Source organism: Gymnoscopelus braueri, assembly GCF_963280865.1.
Source record: "Gymnoscopelus braueri genome assembly, chromosome: 8".
NCBI classification, from domain to species: Eukaryota; Metazoa; Chordata; class Actinopteri; order Myctophiformes; family Myctophidae; genus Gymnoscopelus; species Gymnoscopelus braueri.
Genome location: NC_137609.1, coordinates 41,701,636 through 41,723,037, shown reverse-complemented (window position 1 = coordinate 41,723,037; position 21,402 = coordinate 41,701,636). Strand labels below are relative to the sequence as shown.

At 45.1% G+C, this 21,402-nt stretch overlaps 1 protein-coding gene across 2 annotated transcripts in view; it reads right to left on the bottom strand.

Annotated features, from left to right (window-relative positions):
- mntb (MAX network transcriptional repressor b) overlaps window positions 1–19,833 on the bottom strand; it is a 30,029-nt gene extending 10,196 nt beyond the window's left edge. Inside the window, exons 1-4 of one of the 2 annotated variants that reach the window (XM_080435763.1) lie at window positions 19,530–19,833; window positions 12,027–12,678; window positions 11,718–11,759; window positions 7,234–7,345 (exon numbers count right to left, since the gene is read on the bottom strand). In XM_080435763.1, coding sequence (XP_080291889.1) covers window positions 7,234–7,345; window positions 11,718–11,759; window positions 12,027–12,678; window positions 19,530–19,602 — 879 coding nt within the window. In that variant the 5' untranslated portion in view covers window positions 19,603–19,833. The remainder of the gene's footprint in view (window positions 1–7,233; window positions 7,346–11,717; window positions 11,760–12,026; window positions 12,679–19,529) is intronic. The other variant, XM_080435764.1, reaches the window with a different exon arrangement.
- Between the last annotated feature and the right edge of the window lie 1,569 nt (window positions 19,834–21,402).

Below are 21,402 nucleotides of genomic sequence, written 5' to 3'. Positions count from 1 at the left end.
TACCGTCTGTCTCTCCTACACTGTCTCCCTCTTAGCTTTCCTACCGTCTGTCTCTCCTATATGCTGTCTCCCTCTCAGCTTTCCTACCGTCTGTCTCTCCTATATGCTGTCTGTCTCTCAGCTTTCCTACTGTCTGTATCTCCTACGCTGTCTCCCTCTTAGCTTTCCTACCGTCTGTCTCTCCTACGCTGTCTCCCTCTCAGCTTTCCTACCGTCTGTCTCTCCTACGCTGTCTCCCTCTCAGCTTTCCTACTGTCTGTCTCTTCTACGCTGTCTCCCTCTCAGCTTTCCTACCGTCTGTCTCTCCTACACTGTCTCCCTCTTAGCTTTCCTACCGTCTGTCTCTCCTATATGCTGTCTCCCTCTCAGCTTTCCTACCGTCTGTCTCTCCTATATGCTGTCTGTCTCTCAGCTTTCCTACTGTCTGTATCTCCTACGCTGTCTCCCTCTTAGCTTTCCTACCGTCTGTCTCTCCTACGCTGTCTCCCTCTCAGCTTTCCTACCGTCTGTCTCTCCTACGCTGTCTCCCTCTCAGCTTTCCTACTGCCTGTCTCTGCTACGCTGTCTCCCTCTCAGCTTTCCTACTGACTGTCTCTCCTACGCTGTCTCCCTCTCAGCTTTCCTACTGCCTGTCTCTCCTACGCTGTCTCCCTCTCAGCTTTCCTACTGACTGTCTCTCCTACGCTGTCTCCCTCTCAGCTTTCCTACTGCCTGTCTCTCCTACGCTGTCTCCCTCTCAGCTTTCCTACCGTCTGTCTCTCCTACGCTGTCTCCCTCTTAGCTTTCCTACTGCCTGTCTCTCCTACGCTGTCTCCCTCTCAGCTTTCCTACCGTCTGTCTCTCCTACGCTGTCTCCCTCTCAGCTTTCCTACCGTCTGTCTCTCCTACACTGTCTCCCTCTTAGCTTTCCTACCGTCTGTCTCTCCTACGCTGTCTCCCTCTCAGCTTTCCTACTGCCTGTCTCTCCTACGCTGTCTCCCTCTCAGCTTTCCTACTGACTGTCTCTCCTACGCTGTCTCCCTCTCAGCTTTCCTACCGTCTGTCTCTCCTACGCTGTCTCCCTCTTAGCTTTCCTACTGCCTGTCTCTCCTACGCTGTCTCCCTCTCAGCTTTCCTACCGTCTGTCTCTCATACGCTGTCTCCCTCTTAGCTTTCCTACTGACTGTCTCTCCTACACTGTCTCCCTCTCAGCTTTCCTACTGTCTGTCTCTCCTACGCTGTCTCCCTCTCAGCTTTCCTACCATATGTCTCTCCTGCTGTCTCTCCCTCTTAGCTTTCCTACCGTCTGTCTCTCCTATATGCTGTCTCCCTCTCAGCTTTCCTACTGACTGTCTCTCCTACACTGTCTCCCTCTCAGCTTTCCTACCGTCTGTCTCTCCTACGCTGTCTCCCTCTCAGCTTTCCTACCACCTGTCTCTCCTACGCCGTCTCCCTCTTAGCTTTCCTACCGTCTGTCTCTCCTACACTGTCTCCCTCTTAGCTTTCCTACCGTCTGTCTCTCCTACGCTGTCTCCCTCTTAGCTTTCCTACTGTCTGTCTCTTCTACGCTGTCTCCCTCTCAGCTTTCGTACCGTCTGTCTCTCCTACACTGTCTCTCCCTCTTAGCTTTCCTACCGTCTGTCTCTCCTATGATGTCTCCCTCTCAGCTTTCGTACCGTCTGTCTCTCCTACACTGTCTCTCCCTCTTAGCTTTCCTACCGTCTGTCTCTCCTACGCTGTCTCCCTCTCAGCTTTCCTACCGCCTGTCTCTCCAACGCTGTCTCCCTCTTGGCATTCCTACAGTCTGTCTCTCCTGCTGTCTTCCTCTCAGCTTTCCTACTGACTGTCTCTCCTATGCTGTCTCTCTCTCAGCTTTCCTACTGCCTGTCTCTCCAACGCTGTCTCCCTCTTGGCATTCCTAATGTCTGTGTGGGGTATCACAACAGCAAACTGCTAAAGTGACGTCCTCATATGAACCTCAAACTTGGCAGTAAGCTGATAGTCTGAGGCGTATAAGCGGGACGGTACACTCCTTCTATCTCTTGTACTCATACTTTACCTATTATTTGATCCTATTGCTGATATCTAGTCTAGATTTGCCCTTGTACTTTTTACTGCCGATTCCTTCTTAATGTGTGGACCCCCTGGAGCCCCCTCAATGAGGGGGTCCCCAGAAAAATGTGTTAACCTGGCATCAAAATCTGTTTAACCGCTTTAATCCTAATGAGCTTCGCATCGCGTCGGCGGAAACATTTTGAATATTTGTGAAACATTTTAACAACACAAATCTTGAATGGTGGTCCCTGGCACAAAATATTTTCAGATGAGGGTCCGCAGTACATATTCATTTGGGGGGGTCCCTGACATAAAAAGGGGGACACCAATTTCCCTACACTCTCCTTCCTGTCCCTGCTGTAAGAAGTATGGACGTGACCGTATAAAGCATCTTTCAGAGATGAATAGGAGTTGCATGAAAAGACATCCCTGAAACATCCCCACTGCGGCAGCGTCATCATCACCCACGCCAACTAAAACTCAACACCCATACAATCTGGGCTTTTTTGACGTGCAGCACTGCAGCATGTGCGTGCACACACACACACACACACACACACACTAAGGTGGGTTGACCACCTGCCATCATCCGTTGCTATGGTTACAGAGTGTTGAGGGCCAGAGACGCGAGGGCAACGGAGGACAGGAATGAGCAAAAGAGAGAGAGGAGGAGGAGGTGGGGGGAGAGGGATGGGGTGATAAAAAAAGAAGAGGGAAGTGTAAATGGGGGGAGGGAGGTCTTGCACAAGCCTTCATTACAGGACTATACCCAGTTGTGTGGAAGCAAATTGTCTGCCGCACATGCCCAGTGGCACACACTGGATAAGAGCACACACCCTGGTCTCTCTCTCTCTCTCTCTCTCCCCTCTCTCATTACATGTACACTGTCAAGAGTAAGAGTTATTTTATCACTGAGGATTTTCCCAGAGATACAAAATCGTTATCTAATGAGGGTCTGTGGTCTGAATCCATAACAAACTGTGGGTCCTTCAAATTAAAAAGGCTGATAATCACAGCCCTAGCCTCTCCTGTCTGTCTCCCCCCGCCACACACACACACACACACACACACACACACACACACACACACCCTTTCTCTCTCTCTGCTGCAAGAGGGAGGGGCAGAGCAGTGCGGGGGCAGGGACAGAGGATGATGTCATGGGACTCGGGCTAGCCATGTGCTCACGGCTCACGTGGCTTCTTGTGGAGAGAGATATGCACAGACAGATGGAAGGAGAGAAAGATGGAGCGAGGACAGAGCAAACTGAGAGAGAGGGCCATGGTAGTACACGGGGACAGCTGACGGGGAGTTGGCGCGGGGTCTTGTTTGACAACGCCCTCTGGCTCATGAAAATGTCACCGGCACACTTTTGTTCACTTGGAAATATGTCATTGACTAGAGTCATTTCTTTGTCGAAAGGGTCATGTGATGAAATATAAATTCACTGGAATCACTAGGTAACTTGCTATGTATCAGTAATTATCAATAGATAGATGACCGCATTGCTAGCTAGTAATTTGCTGTAGTAAAAAGATGACATGATTGCTATATAACCTCTAGAAGAAACCATGTATCTCCATATTTCACCTTTTTATGTTTTTTCAATGAATGGCCTGCTTAATCATACAAGAGAGGGTAGCACAAAGGTAGTGAAAAATAGAAGATCTACAATTGTAGATCTTCTATTTCCACAATTTCTGAACATTTTCATTCTATTTCCTGAAAAGTAATGGTTTTGGACATACAAGGTTTCCACCCGACAGGGACAATATCCTTCTATAAATGAGTGAAATCTCTGCATGTGAGTGAGTGAGTGAGTGAGTGAGTGAGTGAGTGAGTGAGTGAGTGAGTGAGTGAATGAGCGAGTGAGTGAGTGTGTCCCCCGCTTATCTCGAGAACCGCCCAACCAATCTACTTCCAACTCGGGATGCATATTGCCGAGGACCCAAGGGAGTGACGCACCGAGTGGGAAATCGGTCATCCATGACATCATAGTACAAACGTCAGAGACTGTCCTGGACGGCATAATTGGGCATGGCTGACACGGAACACCATATATGGGCATAAAAGAGAGCCAGACAGAGATAGATATCTCCATATACTGTATGTGCAAGAAAGGGACACAGACAGACAGACAGACGGGTACACAGGGCACTTTGACAACAGGTACAACGGGTATTGCACCGGACGGGCATGCGTTCCCAATAGGTTTTGTTCCCGATGACCCATCTGCCCAACGGGCACCAGTCTAGTGTGATTAAATGTATTCACAACTGAGGAAACACTGGAGCTTATCGGGGCACAAAGGAACCAAAACACAGAGCAAAAAACAACGGGCGTTGACTATTCATAGAATGGCTGTATCATGACCAGGCTGGCCATGTTTTCAGCCAACTCCCTCCTCACACTGTTGGTAAATCCCAGAAGAACTACCTCTCATTCCCCCGGGTAGTTCCTTGTTGACAGTAATATGTTAACATATTTATTTAATGAAAGTGTTAACTTTTCTAATGTAAGATTTTGCAAGTAAGTCATGCAGGGTAATGCACTGTGAGCAAGTCCGTAAAGCACCCTCCTGTCGTGCGGTTAGTCTCATGACTGACTTGTTCAAAGTGCATTATCTATTACTTAACAGTCAGAATGACCCAATTATTAACCCAATAGCTGAGAGTACATCCAATTTATTTATGCCCTTCTGATCTGTTTGCTGCTTAATTTAATCCAGAACCCCCATCTATCCCCACAAATCTGCTGCCCATCTTAAAAAACATAAGATACTAAAGATCAATCCAACATATTCAAATATAACAATGGAAAAGGCTGATCTCTTTGCTCAAGATTGTAAAGAAACGTTAACGACTCACACTAGTGGTGACAAAAGCATCAAAACGTCCGAGCGCAGCCAACTATGTTGCTGCCAAGTAGAGGTGTCACAATACGCCTAATCCACGATTCGATTCAAATTTCGATTTTAACACATTGCTTCGCTGGCACTGGTGAGTACATTATGATATTAAACTCTGGCGTGGAATGTGTTAAGCTCACGATTCGATTTTTATTTAATTTTAATAATCAGGCTATTGACTCTTGATTTGTAAAGAAAAACACTTGTTTCTCAATAAATAACTTTTATTTTAATAATTATAAATAACAATTTAACAAACGAGAATCTAGAATAATAAAATGTTAACTTTGGGTTTTATCAACTGTCATTGACATTTTCAGATTCTTCTTTAAGAAGATTAGTTAACATTCTTTGAAAAGAATGGTCCAAGTGGCTATGACTGACTTCCAAAGTTTGCGGGCCCTGGGTAGACAACCCGGCCTGGTGGAGATTGACAGAGATCTGCGCTCTGAGGAGGACCGTTCTAGTTAAGGCAGTCCATCAATTGGACGCGTTGTGAGCTTGTAGATCGGCTATTTTCAAATAGCCTATGTATAAAATAGGGCTAAAGTGGTTAATGTATGTTTTATAATATAATAATTTATATCTGCAAACTGTGCAAAGTAACTAAAGTTTTCAAATAATTGTAGTGGAGTAAAAAGTACAATGTTTGCCTCTGAGATGTAGTGGAGTAGAAGTTAAAGTACTGAAAACTGGAAATACTCCAGTAAAGTAAAAATACCTCAAAATTGTACTTAAGTAGTACAGTACTTGAGTAAATGTACTTAGTTACTTTACACCACTGCTCAAATGCGATCTGCTGCCATGGCACTTTGTAACGTTCTAGAACAGTTTGAATATTTAAATCCAGCGTTCTCACCACTGAAAAGGCTTGCATGGCACGAGACTGCGCTCGTTATTTCTTGAGCGCTACCCGCGGGTCGAATTGTGTGCGAGTTTGGGGAGAAACACACGGTTTCTCTCTCTGTCAACTCGGCTGAGGCGCATGGCTTCTCTTGGACCAGCATTGCCAGATTTTGTGAGAGAAACAAGCAACCAGGTCTATGAAAAGAAGTCCAAAATAAGCGACTAGGGACTGGTCAGTCAAACGTTATTGTCGAATGTTGTTTTAGAGCAGCGGTTAACAAACATTTTCATGTCAAAGACCCTCAATATATTCAAGCGACTTTACAGAAAAAACAAGCCTAACTTGACTTGGCAACACTGCCTTGGACTCGCACATGTACTGGACTGTCGCGATACAACTTGTAATTTCGGTACACTGTATCGAACGTACATTTTTATACATTTTCAGTACGTATCGCCTTACTGCCAAGTCACCGTTACTCAAGCCAATGAAAAGGGTAGGGTTAAATAGCCCAGGGCAGGAATATTTTTTTTCTTCTATTTACGTAATGGAGCAGGAATTGTGGAGAGAGCAGGAGAGTGGAAATGGTGAAACACAAACATATGATTGAATGACACTTCACTGCGTCACTGGAGCGATGAAAAACGTTTAAGCCAGCCCCACTTTTTAGTGTGTCACACTTGTTACACTGCAACACGTGTTGCCCATCAATTTGTAGCTTCATGTCGCTGGCTTCAATTGAAAATAAATGCTTTGTTGCCACTAGTGTGTGAATGCAGCATCACAGGTTGAGAAATACTTCAATGAAACCCAACTCAAACCTTTCTGCATTTCAATATGATGCGTACGTAATATATACGTACGTATAGAAAGATCTACAGTGACATGTACTGTATATACTATGCACCACACACACACACACACACACACACACACACACACACACACACACACACACACACACACACACACACACACACACACACACACACACACACACACACACACACACACACCTGTCATAGTGTCGCTTGAACATGGTAAGAGACTCTGCAACCGGTTTTCATTGAAAAAGAAAAGAGCAGGAGTGTCGTTCGGACATGTTTCAAGTTACTAGCAAGTCCATATACGGTAGAAACGATGCTAGAGGGCATGTTTTGTTTTGTGTTGGAACCAAAGGTTCCAACACAAAACATTTAGTAAAGCACCCAACGTTAAAGGATAGACACACCGAACTCTAGTCCATAAAGAATTTCAAGAGGTTTGTGACAGCTCTCGTTTCAACATCACTGAAGCATTAGGAAAGATATCGTAGAAAGCTACGCTAACCCCCTCGCCCCCCTCGCCCCCAACCCTGAGAATAAAACAACAACTGAACATTGTGACCGCAGGCCATATAGTCACACTTTGTAGAATTTTATCAATTCAAAATAGTAAAAAAGGGTACCTGTATGTAACGCAAGGCGCTGCGGAGAACACTCAAGTTGGACGTCTTCTTCTCGTCCACATTTGGAACGTTCTTCTTCAGGGTCTCAAAACACTCCTTCAGGTGTGCTCGTCTGGAGAATGGAAAAGAGCACAGAAAGAATTGGATGAGGAGAGAGACGGTCACTGTGGAAGTCTGGGTGAGCCTCTGGATACTCAGGCCGTCAACAGGATGCGAGAAACTAATGGCAAGATGGCAGCACACGTCTCTACGTTTGTTTCATGAAAATAGATGTTTTCCTTGCGTTTCCTTTACTGTGCTTTGGTTTGAAACAAAAACATTTTCAAGCTCAAATCTACTCTTGAAATAAACCAAATTTATGGTGGCAGCACACGTGTCTATGATTGTTTCATGAAAATAGCTGTTTTCCTTGTTTCTTTTACTGTGCTTTGGTTTGAAACAAAAACGTTTTCAAGCTCAAATCTACTCTTGAAATAAACCAAATGTATAGATTTAAACAGCAAAACCCCGGCAGGATCTTGTATTTTATCCTGCCAAGTCTTCCACTGTTGACATCCTGACTCTACTGTATGTACCTGCCGGCTGCCCACCCACCCCCTCCTCCAGTCTGGCTCTGTTGGCTCTGTCCCTGCTGTGCTCCCTGCCTGTTGCTTTGCTGTTGTTGCCGACAGGTGCGTCTCCTCTCTCCACCTGCCAGCCTGCAACTTTGCTAGCTCTCCCCTTGTGTGCCTGCTGTCCTGCTGTCAGTCCCACTGTTAACCCATTCAATCCGGGAACGCGTCTGTGCCATTTTAAAATGTCTTTGGTTGTTCAGAAATAGTAGATCTACAAGCTCATAGCACTATGAGCTTGTCAATCTGCTAAAAAAAAATTAATCGTGAAAATGTGTGCAAATCTTTACAAATGTCTTCAAAATTTTCTGAAAAATCGTTATATCAGTGGTTCTCAAACATTTCATGTCAAGGACCCCCAAAATCATATGTATTTGGCCACCGACCCATCAAAATATGTTGTTCCAGGGACCCCCAGAAGCAAAAGATTTGAGTTAAAAGGTCGCTTCCAAAAATATATGTATTCAAAGATTTGCACAAAATGTTAAAGATTTTTCAAAGAATAGCAGCATCTACAAGCCATATCTAGCTATATCTATAGCACCGAGTGCCGCACTATGAGCTTGTAGATCTGCTATTTTTGAATAGCCAGTGAAATCGTAAAATTACACAGATGCGTACCCGGATTGAATGGGTTAAGTGTGCCTCTGCCCAGGTGCCTCTCCTCTTCCCTCTACCAATGCTGACGCAGATCTCTCAGCCGGGTTGTGACCAACGCGATTACCAGCACTCTGCCCCGCTGTGAACTGGCTAAGCAGGGGTCGGGATATTCTACTTACGCTGACTTTTTCCAACTATGTGAAATTAAATTCACCATTATGTCTGTTTTGAAAGGTTATTTTAAAAGTTTAAGAGAATTCTCTCACTGACCATGTACATGACCAATCATTTAATGCTACCGAGTTACTAGCTAGCTTAGCTCTGCTAAAATGCCTAATGGAAATGGATGTCACCTGGGCCAGGGCAAGGAATATACGTAAAACTGAGCCAGACTAGCTCAGTTTTAAACAGCTCTATAACCAGTCTACATCGGGCAAAATCAGAATTTGACCTCTGAAACCACAAAAACCTTAACTATTCAAAGAAATTCTGGAAAGTAATAAAATCCTCTTCTGGCTATGTACGCTCTAGTCTAGTGAAACTTCCAACCTACATACATTGTTACAGATTCCTGCACTCTGACTCATAAGTCAGCCATGCTTAACTGTTTCAATGGGCAATTTATTTCTGTTGGTTTTCTTTAGAATCCTTGTGTTCCTGAATGCCTAATTATGTGTGTAAGTTGACAACGCTTTCCCTACATCACATGGAGCTACTATTAATTGACCATTTCAATGTTCTATTGTTCTCCATTTATGTCAACAACCTTATAAAACGTATTTGGCATTTTCTGGACAGGCCTTTGACATTTCAGTCTGCAACGGATGTTGTTTAGTCCTGCCTGCAGCAACTAAACTTGGTATTAAATATAGGACTGTCACGATTACAAAATTAAGTTGACCATTAATTGTCACATAAAATAATTACGATTAACGATTTATATGACAAATAATTTAAATTAAATGTACAAATAAATTGCTGACTGGCTGCGGTGAAACCTGCAGGGAGGGTTTAATCCATCAAGGCAGAGTGAGATGTTTGTGCCCAGCAGGAACTACGACGCAACGCACAGAAAATCCCCTACTTCTGGTCAGACGAAGGAGGAACCAGGCCCGGAGGCAACCCACAGTGCCTAGAGCCTCCTAGTGTCGCCAATACCTGCTGCAACAGCTCACCTAACCTGGCCTGGCATTGGCCGGACTGATGGCGTGGATTCACTCAAAAACTGCCATGTGTGAGTGGATCTGCGACGTCGGTCTGGCTAGTGCCAGGCTAACCCTAACCCCTAATTAGCACTGTCTCTAACTACCCCCAAGAGACAGTGGGGGCAGTAGCATGCCACTGGGACACAGGCCGGGGTCTGATCAGCCTTGGTCCGGTCGCCTGGAGGAGGGTGTCTGTTGCAAGACCGGAAACACCCAGTGACTCCAGGTAACAACACTGATGATGTGTCCAACTTTGTGCATCAGTTGATGTTTTATTAACTGACACATTTAATAATATTATACATAGCTTACAACATGTAAGCTTGTAGATAGCGGAAATAGCTGATCTACAAGCTTACAACACGTCACGTGACGTGTTGTAAGCCTGTAGATCTGCCATTTCTGGAAAACGTTTGAAAACCGCTTTACACGGGGCACGGTGGCGCAGTCGGTAGCGCTGTCGCCTCACAGCTAGAAGGTCCTGGGTTCAATTCCCGCCGGGGACGCTGTGGGCGCTGGGGGCGTGTTCTCTCCTCCGCGTCATCAGTGCCCATACCCTAGGTGGGGTTGGTGAAAGGGCCTTTCTGTGTGGAGTTTGTATGTTCTCCCCGTGTCTCCTAGGGTAGTTAATACCCTCACAAAAACATGCAGTAATCCTGGTCACTATACTGCCTCCCCCTGGTCAGCCAGGGCGCCTGATGGAGGGGAAAGGAACTGGTTGGAATAACGTGTTCCTTCCACGCGCTACGTCTAACCAGGGAACCTCCCCCCTGTCAGGTGATAAGAAGCGGCCTGCTTGCTCCTCATGCATTGAAGGAGGCATGAGCTTCAGCTTGGGCTCTCCCTAGGCTGGCAGAGGGAGAGTAGCGCCCAGGATTACATAGGCAATTGGCACTGGGTGAAAAAATATGGGTTACAAAATCGTGGGATAAAAATTATAAAAAAAAAAAAAAGAAAAACGCTTTACAATGTGCATTACATTCACCCATTCCACACACACTCATGACTATATCAAAAGGCAGAGGAAGCAAGGTACCTGCTCATCGGGAGCAGTTAGGGGTTAAGTATCTTGCTCAAGGACACTTGGACTTCTCGCCCCTCCCGCTATTATGCGAGAATTTCTGGGAACTCAGATTACTTGGACACTAACCCAGGCGAAGCCGGGAAATCTTCTGATTCCCAAGTGACCTCCAGGTGATCTTAGGCTTCTACTTGAGAAATAAATCCTGCCTCTCCTTTAGAGCTATAATGTACCTTGTGTTGACAACATTCTTGCCATTGCAAGATTATGGCGACGTGTTGAACATGAGTGCCTATGCCTAATGTTTGTGGTCACAATCGCATTGTGACCTGCAATTTGTCTCTGGTTGTAAACATCTTATCCACCATACACATACACAATCCAACTGGCCATCTCTTATGTACAGTAACATAGGAATACCCATTAAAGGCATCATATTCATATGAAATCAAATCAAAAAGGAATTAGAACAGGAAGTATTAGAAATTGTCTCTATATCAGTAACAGGACTGCAACAGTTAATCAAACTAATAGATTTAATCAAATAATAAATTTTCTAAAAGCGAAAATAGCACATCTACAAGCACACAACGTGTCACGATGCAACGTTATGAGCCTTTTCTGCAAATTTAGTGCGACAACTTTGTAAGTACAAATATTGGTTAATCCGACTAATTAGTCCATTCTAAATATCAATTATAATTTTTTATTTGCTGAAAATATATGCTTCTCGCTTATTTGTTTAATATACAAAGTAAACAATAAAATAACCGCTAAGAAGATAATTGACACCTGTAGCCCTCGAATTTGTTATTCATACGATCCAAAAAAATGCCTTTTAAATTTTTCGAAGAGTGTGTATGTGTTTGTTTGTATAAAACCTAAAAGTATCTGTTGTTTATGCAGCACCCTTGGTTAGGTTTCTCTTGAAAAAAAAGGTTGAGTTTTTGCCTGGTTAAATAAAAGGTTTAATAGATAACCTGATAATTTGCTTTAATGTTTGGCCACGAGTCAGCAGAAATACACTGGTGTTACATTGTGACTCACCTGTTCTTCTCCAGCTTGTTGTGAACCTCTCTGGTACCAGCTCTGTAATCATACACACCCACAGACACACACACACACACACACACACGTTAGAAACAAAAAGCAAACTTTTTCCTACTGATGTAATACTTTTTACATACCATTTTGGGGACATTGCAATGATGTACATTCACATTTTATAAAACATTAGTCCAAATCATTAGTCAAATCTAATTGTGGACATTTTGCCATGCCAAGCCCAATCAACAGGTTTCATATACATTTATAAATATATATATAAAATAATATATGACATTTGTCAGAACATACACACACACTGACCCTCCAGGTCTCCTCTTCCCGTCTAAGGACCTCATGTCCTCCACCGTCAACCCGTTGGTTTGTGGCTGAGGGGCTTGCTGGGGGAGCAGTGCATGCTGGGAGCCCGGCGCGGCAGCGGCAATGGGCGAGGCGTACGGGATCTGAACCTGGTGCTGCACGGGCAGCACGACGGGCTTCACGTCGACGGTCATCATCAGCGGCGGCGAGACGGGCTCTACCTTCACCTGGGGAGCGCACAGGAGGTGTCGGGGAGCGGGCTGCTGCTGGGGAGGGGAGGAGGCGTGGCCGTTCTTGTGGACCGCCGTGGCCACGGCCACGGGGGTGTTGACGGGGAGGGGAGGGACCGAGGGAGTGGCCGTGACGACGGGAACCATGGGGATGACGGTGATGGGAACGTGGGAAGGCGGAAGGGACGGCGGAGGAGGAGGAGGAGGGACAGGAGGCGCGGGGGAGGGGTGCCGCGGTTGTTGTTGTTGTTGCTGCTGCTGCTGCTGCGGTAGTTGCAGCTGTTGCCGGTGATGGCCATCGCCCCAGACCACGTGGTTGGCTCTGATTGGTTGGGCCGACAGGGTCGCCGCCACCTCCATGCGCCTGGACTCCTCCCGACTGAGGAGCTCCTCCTCTCTGCGATGCTCCTCGTCTGTGAGAAGACATGGGATGAGGTCAGAGGGATGTACAGCAGTGGTGTAAAGTAACTAAGTACATTTACTCAAGTACGGTACTTAAGTACAATGTTGAGGTATTTGTACTTTACTTGAGTATTTCCAATTTCGAATACTTTTACTTCTACTCCACTACATCTCAGAGGCAAATATTGTACTTTTACTCCACTACAATTATTTGAAAACTTTAGTTACTAGTTACTTTTCAGATATAAATTATGATATTACAAAACATACATTAACCACTTTAGCCCTATTTTATACCTAGGCTATTTGAAAATAGCAGATCTACAAGCTCACAACGCGTCGCACCGCGACGCGTTGTGAGCTTGTAGATCGGCTATTTTCAAATATTTTGTACTTTTACTTTTGGTACTTTAAGTACATTTTGATGCCAATACTTTTGTACTTTTACTCAAGTAACATTTTTAACACAGGCCTTTTACTTGTAACTGAGTAGTTTTATATTGTGGTATTGCTACTTTTACTTAAGTAAAATATCTGAGTACTTTTTCCACCACTGGATGTACAGCAGTGAGCCAGAACAATAGAAAAGGAAATAAATAGCAGATCTACAAGCTTACAACACGTCACGAAGTGACGCGTTGAAAGCAGCAGATCAGACAGGTGTCTGACAGGCAGATCAGACAGGTGTCTGACAAGCAGACACCTGTCGTCTAGCAGGCAGGTTCATTTCAACAGAATAATGGCAAAGTGAAAGACTAGCACATTGCTCACTTAATGTTTCTGGGTTATTGTGAGCAGCTTTTCATGCTGATAGGCCATATAGATTTGCAATATGATGGAACGTATCTGTCTACTCAAAACACTGACTCTGAGGGTTTGCACTTGTATTTGTTCTGCTCAAAGTGAGCATGGAATATCTTTAAGTTAGTGACAGGCTGCAGATTTCAAGAATACAGCCATGAGATGTGTGATAACCCATTTTATCCATTATAGAGGATCCTCTGTCGAGCCCCCACCTTTTATTACTATATTTAACACATTTCTAATCTATCTACACCGTTATAGGGACAAAAAAATCATGCAATGCCAAATTTGTACAAAAGCAAATTTTGTCATTTTAGTAATTTTTTTTGTGTTGGCTAATCAAAAATAGCAGATATACAAGCTCACAGCGCGTCATTTCGTGCCACGCTGCGAGCTTGTACATCTGCTATTTTTGAATTTTTTTTTTAAAGATCTTCAAAGTGTGAGAACTACTTGTTTAGAAGGCATTTGTAGAATCAGCCTCTGGTCTTAATGGGTTAAAACTGTAATCTCCCCTTCCACCCCCCACAAACATGTTTGTACATTTCATGCGCACACACACACACACACACACACACACACACACACACACACACACACACACACACACACACACACACACACACACACACACACACACACACACACACACACACACACACACACACACACACACACACACACACACACACACACACACACACACACACACACACACACATAGTAATAGTATGCACGCATACAGAGATGTCATGCTGGAGGCAGACAGCAGATACAGACAGGAGCGGAGGAGAGAACATGTCTGCCTGGCCTCTTTAACCAGAGAAACCCTCCTGCTGTCCGGAACATTCAGTCGACCTGCGTGCCTGCAAGCCCGGCCTGTGATAGGCTGCTTAGCTGAATGGGCAGGGTCGGTTGTCAGGGAGCCACTCAGCTGCGTCAGCTAGACTTGGCGCCACGGCAACATACACAGCGCGTCACTGTACAGCATGCGTACAGAGAGACATGCTTACTTGCAGCGGTGGAAAGTAACTAAGTACATGTACTCAAGTACTGTACTTAAGTACGGTTTTGAGGTATTCTTTTTACTTTACTGGAGTATTTCCAATGTTCAATACTTTTACCTCTGCTCCATTACATCTCAGAGGAAAATATTGTACTTTTTACTCCACTACAATTATTTGAAATCTTGAGTTTCTAGTTAATTTGTAGATTTTGATCATTAGAAAACATGCATTAACCACTTTAGACCCACATACTTGGGACATTCTGCCTAATGAGTACTTTTACTTTAACTATATTTTGATGTAAGTTTTGAATACAGGACTTTTACTTAAAAGTAACAGAGTATTTCTACATTGTGGTATTGATATTGGTACATCTCAGTACTTCTTACACCACTGCTTACTTGCAGGCACACACACAGACACGGAGGGGAGAATGGAATTCTGGGGCATAACAAATATCACACTGGTTCCTCAAGTTTAAACACATCATTACGTAAATATATTCAATTAGGGCTGCAGCTATTGATTATTTTCTTAGCGATTATTCTATCAATTACTTTTTCAATTAAGCTAACAATCGAGAAGTGTGTTTTTTATACATATATATCAACAAATCAATTAACCACTGAAGTCCTATTTTATACTTCGTCACACAACAGTGTAAACTAGACGGGTCGCAATTCAGGGCAATTGCAAAGTGTGGTTGCGCCGACGCCGGTCGCAGGTCGCCACCGCCCGGACTTGAGGAATACGCTTGGAGGAATACCATCCGAGGCCACGTGACGTGCCATTCGAATTTGGTGCTGATTGGATCCTGCGTTCGTGATACATGGCGTTTTGATTTGAAGAAATAGGCCCCTCCCACTAAAATAAATAAGCCCCTCCCACAAATGTAGCGGGCCAATGACATCGTCATGTCACTCCTGAGATCACCTGCTTTTCAATTTGAGAGGAGTGATCCCCCCAAAAATCATGTTTTTGCATCAAACGGTTACGTTTTGTGCATTTGTGGCGCCCCCTATGGATCAAAGTGGAAATGCTTTTGGGGATTTGTTGAGTAAACCACCCTTGACATGTGATTCAAATTTGGGATTGACTGGACGTTTCGTTCGTGATTTGTGGCCTTTTTTGTAAAACGGGCTCCTCCCACTAACTTTGGAAGCCAATTACGGACGAACGGTAAGGACTATCAAAATGCCGTTTGGATATGTTTATCGCATGGGTCTAGAGATTGTGTGTACCGATTTTTGTGAAATTTGGACAAAATATGTGGGAGGAGGAGCTAAAAGTGTGTTTTGAAGAAAATTCAAAATGGCGGAAAATCTATCCTGACACAAATGCGTCATGACCCAAGGAATCTAGGGAAAAAAATATTTTTATTTTACGACCTCCGGTTCAAGAGTTATAGGCCAAAACGTAAAGTGGGCTGTTATAGCGCCACCATGAGGCCGACTGGTGTAATTCTTTTTTTAATAATTTCGGACTAAATCATGAACCACCCCTCCAAATCTTGAAACTCTAGCCCTTACGGTTTCTGAGAAATAAATACTTGAATGGGAGTTTTTTCATTTTCCCATTAAAGTGGATGGGGAAATTTAATGCACTAATAAATCAATATCAATTAAACTATGTAACCAATCTCTTAGCAAAATGATAGCACACGATTCCCGGTGAGACCGGTCACTTTCACATATGGCACTAAATTGGGAAAAATAAACTGTGGGAGGAGTAGCGTGCCAAAGTATTGCGTGCTTCAGTTTACCAAGAACAATAGTCTGGTTGCCCTGTTAGGGCAACCACACTAATAAATAGCAGATCTACAAGCTCTCAACATGTCAAATTGCGAGGTGTTGTGAGCTTGTAGATCAGCTACTTTAACTATTGATAGGTATAAATTACTGAACAATTACTTATGATCAATTAAATCTACAAGTTTGATTAACCGTTGCAACCCTGTATGTAGTATGTTCAATAAATGTTATTGAGCAATAATCTATGAACCAGAAAATCTTTGCCAGGGAACACACACACACACACACACACACACACACACACACACACACACACACACACACACACACACACACACACACACACACACACACACACACACACACACACACACACACACACACACACACACACACACACACACACACACACTCTCTCTCTCTCTTTCGAGTGAGTGAGCACTTCCACATCAGAAAGACAGGTTCACCTCTCTAAAGTAATCTCAGGGGCCCTTAGTTACTATGACTACAGCTATATTCCCAGGGATTCATTCCACAGACCCACACGGCCCATAGCTACTGCCACTATAACACACAGCCAACACAATGTAACACAACTGTCATAAACGTGTGTGCCTGGTGGATTAAAAATGCTACATTTATTGACAGAATATCTCCCCCTATCTAACAGCATGTGGGATTAACTGAACTGAACACAAGTTCACATCAAAATATGGCCACAGCCCAAAAGACTGGACATAATGAGTGAAATTACACAAGGGACCTGCCAATTTAGAGACAGCAGCATTATTTGTGCAATGAGCTAAAAAAAAAAAACATGGGGAAGGGGATTATAAATCATCTTGACTTAATTTATTACAAATGAACTGCTTCTAGATCTCAAAGATGTTAGATATTAAATATTGGACATACGATGAGAAGCGGGAATAGCTGATCTACAAGCGCACAACGCATCACATTGCAAAGTGTTGTGAGCTTTCTTTTCTTTCGTTCTGACATGACTCATGTTTTTAAGTAATCTGAATCCACTTCTAGTAACTTCCAGTCTAGTCACACGTACAATAATAATCGAGTGCAGCAGAGAAGACACCCAGGAATAGATCCCATTCATCATTATTCTGGTCATTCATCATTATTCTGGTCTTTCTCTCTTGCCAAGGGTCTGCAGAACTCTGCACTGCCTCACACAGCAGCACAGCAGGCATTTGACTCTAGTTTAGACGTCAACATTCCCATATTATGTCACCCTTTTTTTCCTAATGGCACATGGATTCACTTTGCATCAAAGTAAGCATGCAGTGGAAAAGACAGTGCCTGTTAATGCCCTCTTTTGTGTGTATTTCTGTGGATTACAGTTGGTCTCTAGCTCTTCCCTGAGTGTCTCACGCAAACACACACACACACAATTCGGCCATGCTCTAGTTTGGAAATGCACGCAAACGTAAATTACATAACTCCTGCATTGATGGAGGGAAGGGGGCGGGGGGAGAAAGAATTGTGGCGGTGGGGGGGGGGGGCTGCCCTACTTCCCCCCTCTCCCCGTGACCCGCCGCTGTCAGCGGAGTGGGGAGGAGGGGGGCACAATGCACGTGGTTGTCGAGGGCGGGCCCAGCCAGGCAAGCACAGGGTACTTTGTTGCCTTTAAAAGGTCAGAAGGCAACTTGCATTGTGCATTTTGTGAAGTAAATGTTAAACACTTTTTTTTCCACAATTAAAATGCCTGAATGAAATTTAACAGTGGGCTGTTAAGAATTGAATAAGAATCAGAACTGTGACTATCCGAGCTATGCTCCTCCAGACTAGTGGCGTCAGTCATAACCTGCTATTACAACCTACCATAAAATAATAACAATCACATTTGATAGCCGGCGTGTTAAACGTTGTGCTCAAATCAACGCTGTAACCTGGATGGTCACGACTCGAGTGAAGCACGCAGGTCGTGTGTGAAGGCAAAAACACACCCCGTGTGCCAAGCACGCGGTATGTAAGTGGGGGTGTAGATTATCTGACACGTCATCAGAAGGGAGAGACAAAAAGAAGCCAGTTCCCTACTTCCCTTTCCACTAGAATCTTGTTGGTCCTGTTGATTATAACTCCCCCCCAAGGGTCAACCCGGGACTGACTCACAGCACGTATTCCCGAAGCGTGTTTTACCCTTCACTATGGCTTAATATTTAATCGACATCAAATACACGCGTAAAAAAGGAGAGCGGGGGACCCGCCCCGGTGTGTCATAAGATAGCAGAGCAGAGCCATGTCAGGGCATTACATAAAGAGAGCAGTCTGTCTCTCCTGCCACCGCCCTACCACCCACCCCCACGACGGACTGACTTCTGCTGCGCTCACACTGGGCAGATTCAAAGATACAATAAAGCTACACAGCGTATTTGTAGCTTTGTATCTGAAGTTCAAATCAGTTCAACTTTTTTTTTGTAGCGTAGTAGCTGCTGTAGCTTTTGCAGCAGCTACACACGTCTGGTGTATCTTTTAGTATCTTCATGTCGCTGGCTTCCATTGAAAAAGAATGGTAGCCTGTGTCTTTATATCTGCCAGTGTGAACGCAGCATGATGAGAGAGAGAGAGAGAGAGAGAGAGAGAGGGTCAGACTCAGAACGGCTCCAAAAGGGGCCCATTCTTTATGAAACCCGCCTGGGGGGATGTGACTCATTGCGCCAACAACAAGGACCAAAGTGTGTTATCATTAACTAAATGTCTACTACTCAGGTGTTATTAACACTGCTGGCACAGGGTGGTTCTTAATGCCAGGGAGAGGAGAGAGGGAAGGTGGGGACAACTTGTGTAACAAAGTTACCGCGACGGGACCGTAACCTAAAACCCCACCAACAGTGCGCAGGAGCGGGCACCGTGCCGTGGTGTGTCTGTCTGACTGTCTGTCAGCAGGAGCTTCAACATTCACCACACACACACACACACACACACCCCACACTCACGCACGCGCGCGCACGCACCGTGAGCGGAAAAAAATAGTTTGAAAAATACTAAACTTTCGGGGCTATTTCCGCATTTGGAACGAGCCAGGTAAACGGACATAATAAAAAACTAACTAATGGACAGGGTGAGTGTTGTTGACGCAGCAGCACCGGAGAGGCTTCCGCTCTCCTCCACTAGGCGGGTCAGTTGAAATGCATGACCAGTAGCGACTGACTGACTGACTGACTGGGACGGGCTCGTTTCGTTTCCCCCCAAAACTTTCGGGTTCCGACCGTTGTGTTAGTTGATCAACGGTTCCGTCTGAAAGCCTCCGCCCGGGCCCAGGGTGGTGCTCCTGCTCCGACTTACCACGTGCTATCTGTTGTTGCTGGGCTTGCCATTCCAGATATCTGGCCGCCTCCAGCAGAGTATCGATGCTCATCGCGCCGCGTCCCTCACGGTCGGTAGGCGACCCGGTTCCCCGGGACGGAAGGAAGCGAGAGAAACGGGCGGGTGTTTTTTAGTCTCCAGCGAGGCCCCGGTGGTGCACGATCAACCCGCACCGCACGCGTCGATCCTTCCTCCCTCTTTCTCCTCGAAAAGGGACCGGAAAAATCAATCGGAGAAACCGAAGGTAATTCCTCTGCATACGTAAAAAGATGATTGCAACAAGATGGCGATGCGACCACGGGAATACACACAAAACAAGGCGAGTCGTATTCTAGGCAAGCCCCGCCCCTCGGGGCTCTAGCCCCGCCCTTCTTACTACGACCTTCGGCAAAACACGGCGGACAGCCGTGTGGCTGCGTGGATGCACGGACCAGTGATGATCGTTCTCATATCCCAGTTTGATATGCATTTAAGGCCCCAGACCCCCATTTCGATACGAATTTCTTTAATCTCTGGGACCCCAATCTACACTTTTTAGATACTAATACATTCAAATTGCACAACAATATTCTGTCATCATTTAGAATGATGCAGACCCCCTGGCGAACCCCCTCAAGGACCTCTCCGGGGTTCCCTGGACCCCCCTTGAACTAAACGAACAGTGTGGCACATGCCTCATCAGTAGGCTACTTTCTCTAGCTTTATTATTTTATTCCCTGTCCATTTGACATTTTTTGACTCACACTTATGCCTTCCCAAACAAAGTTACAAAGTGCTTTACAGAAGCAGCAAACAAACAACAAAGCAAAAGCAGAATACAACAACCATAATAACTCAAACAGACGCACATTGAAATTAGAGCGGTCATGGGCAAATACACTTAAGAAAAGCACTTGACATAGAGGTTGCTCTGGTCCGCTCCGTTAGAAGGAGTTCTCTTTGACGCTATGCTACTCTCGAGCCGTTTCCCGCACACCCGCGGTAGCGCAGGCTGCGCAGCCTCTCGTTTGTAGTAAAAAATAAAAAATACACTTTCGTTACTCACCAAAACAAAGACGGATTAAGATGTTGAAAGCCTACTTTCCTTAGTGGGGACACTCGGAGCCCCCCACCTCACGTCTAAAATACACTTTTTTGACCAGAAAATGTAATATTTCACCGGAAAGAGTTCTTTTTTTAGTTGCTCCACTGCGCCCCCTACAGATCTGGTCAATGGAATTTTTCTATTGACCAGATTTTTCCTTCCGGTGAAATATTTTCTTTTCTGGTCTAAAAGTGTATTTTAGACGTGAGATGGGGGGCTCCGAGTATTCCCACTAAGGAAAGTAGGCCTTTCAACATCTTAATCCGTCTTTGTTTTGGTGAGTAGCAAAAGTGCATTTTTATTTTTTTACTACAGACGAGAGGCTGCGCTACCGCGGGTGTGCGGGCAACGGCTCAAAAGTAACATAGCGTTAAGGAGAACTCCTTCTAACGCTATATGGACCAGACAGAGCCAAGATGGCGGTATGTTTTCAGAAGCGATTTAAGGAGTTCTTGTGGTGGAAAAAGTTGCTCTTTTTGCAGCATGTGTAGGAGAATAATAAAACCCTCGGAAGTCACACTCAGTCTCCCAAGTTAAACAAAACACGTACCTGTGATCCATTCCCCAAACTCCAGCCGCCGGGGTTTGCGTGCAGCCTCGCAGGGCCGCAGTGCATTCAGACATGTGTGTGCGCGCGGACCAATGAGCGTGCAGAACAACAAGGCATGGTGCTGGTCCACATGGGCACCCGCCCGGCCCGACGCTGACTCATTTGCATGGCGAGAGCGTGACTGGCCACCCTGCTGTCTCGGGATCCCACCTGTCAAT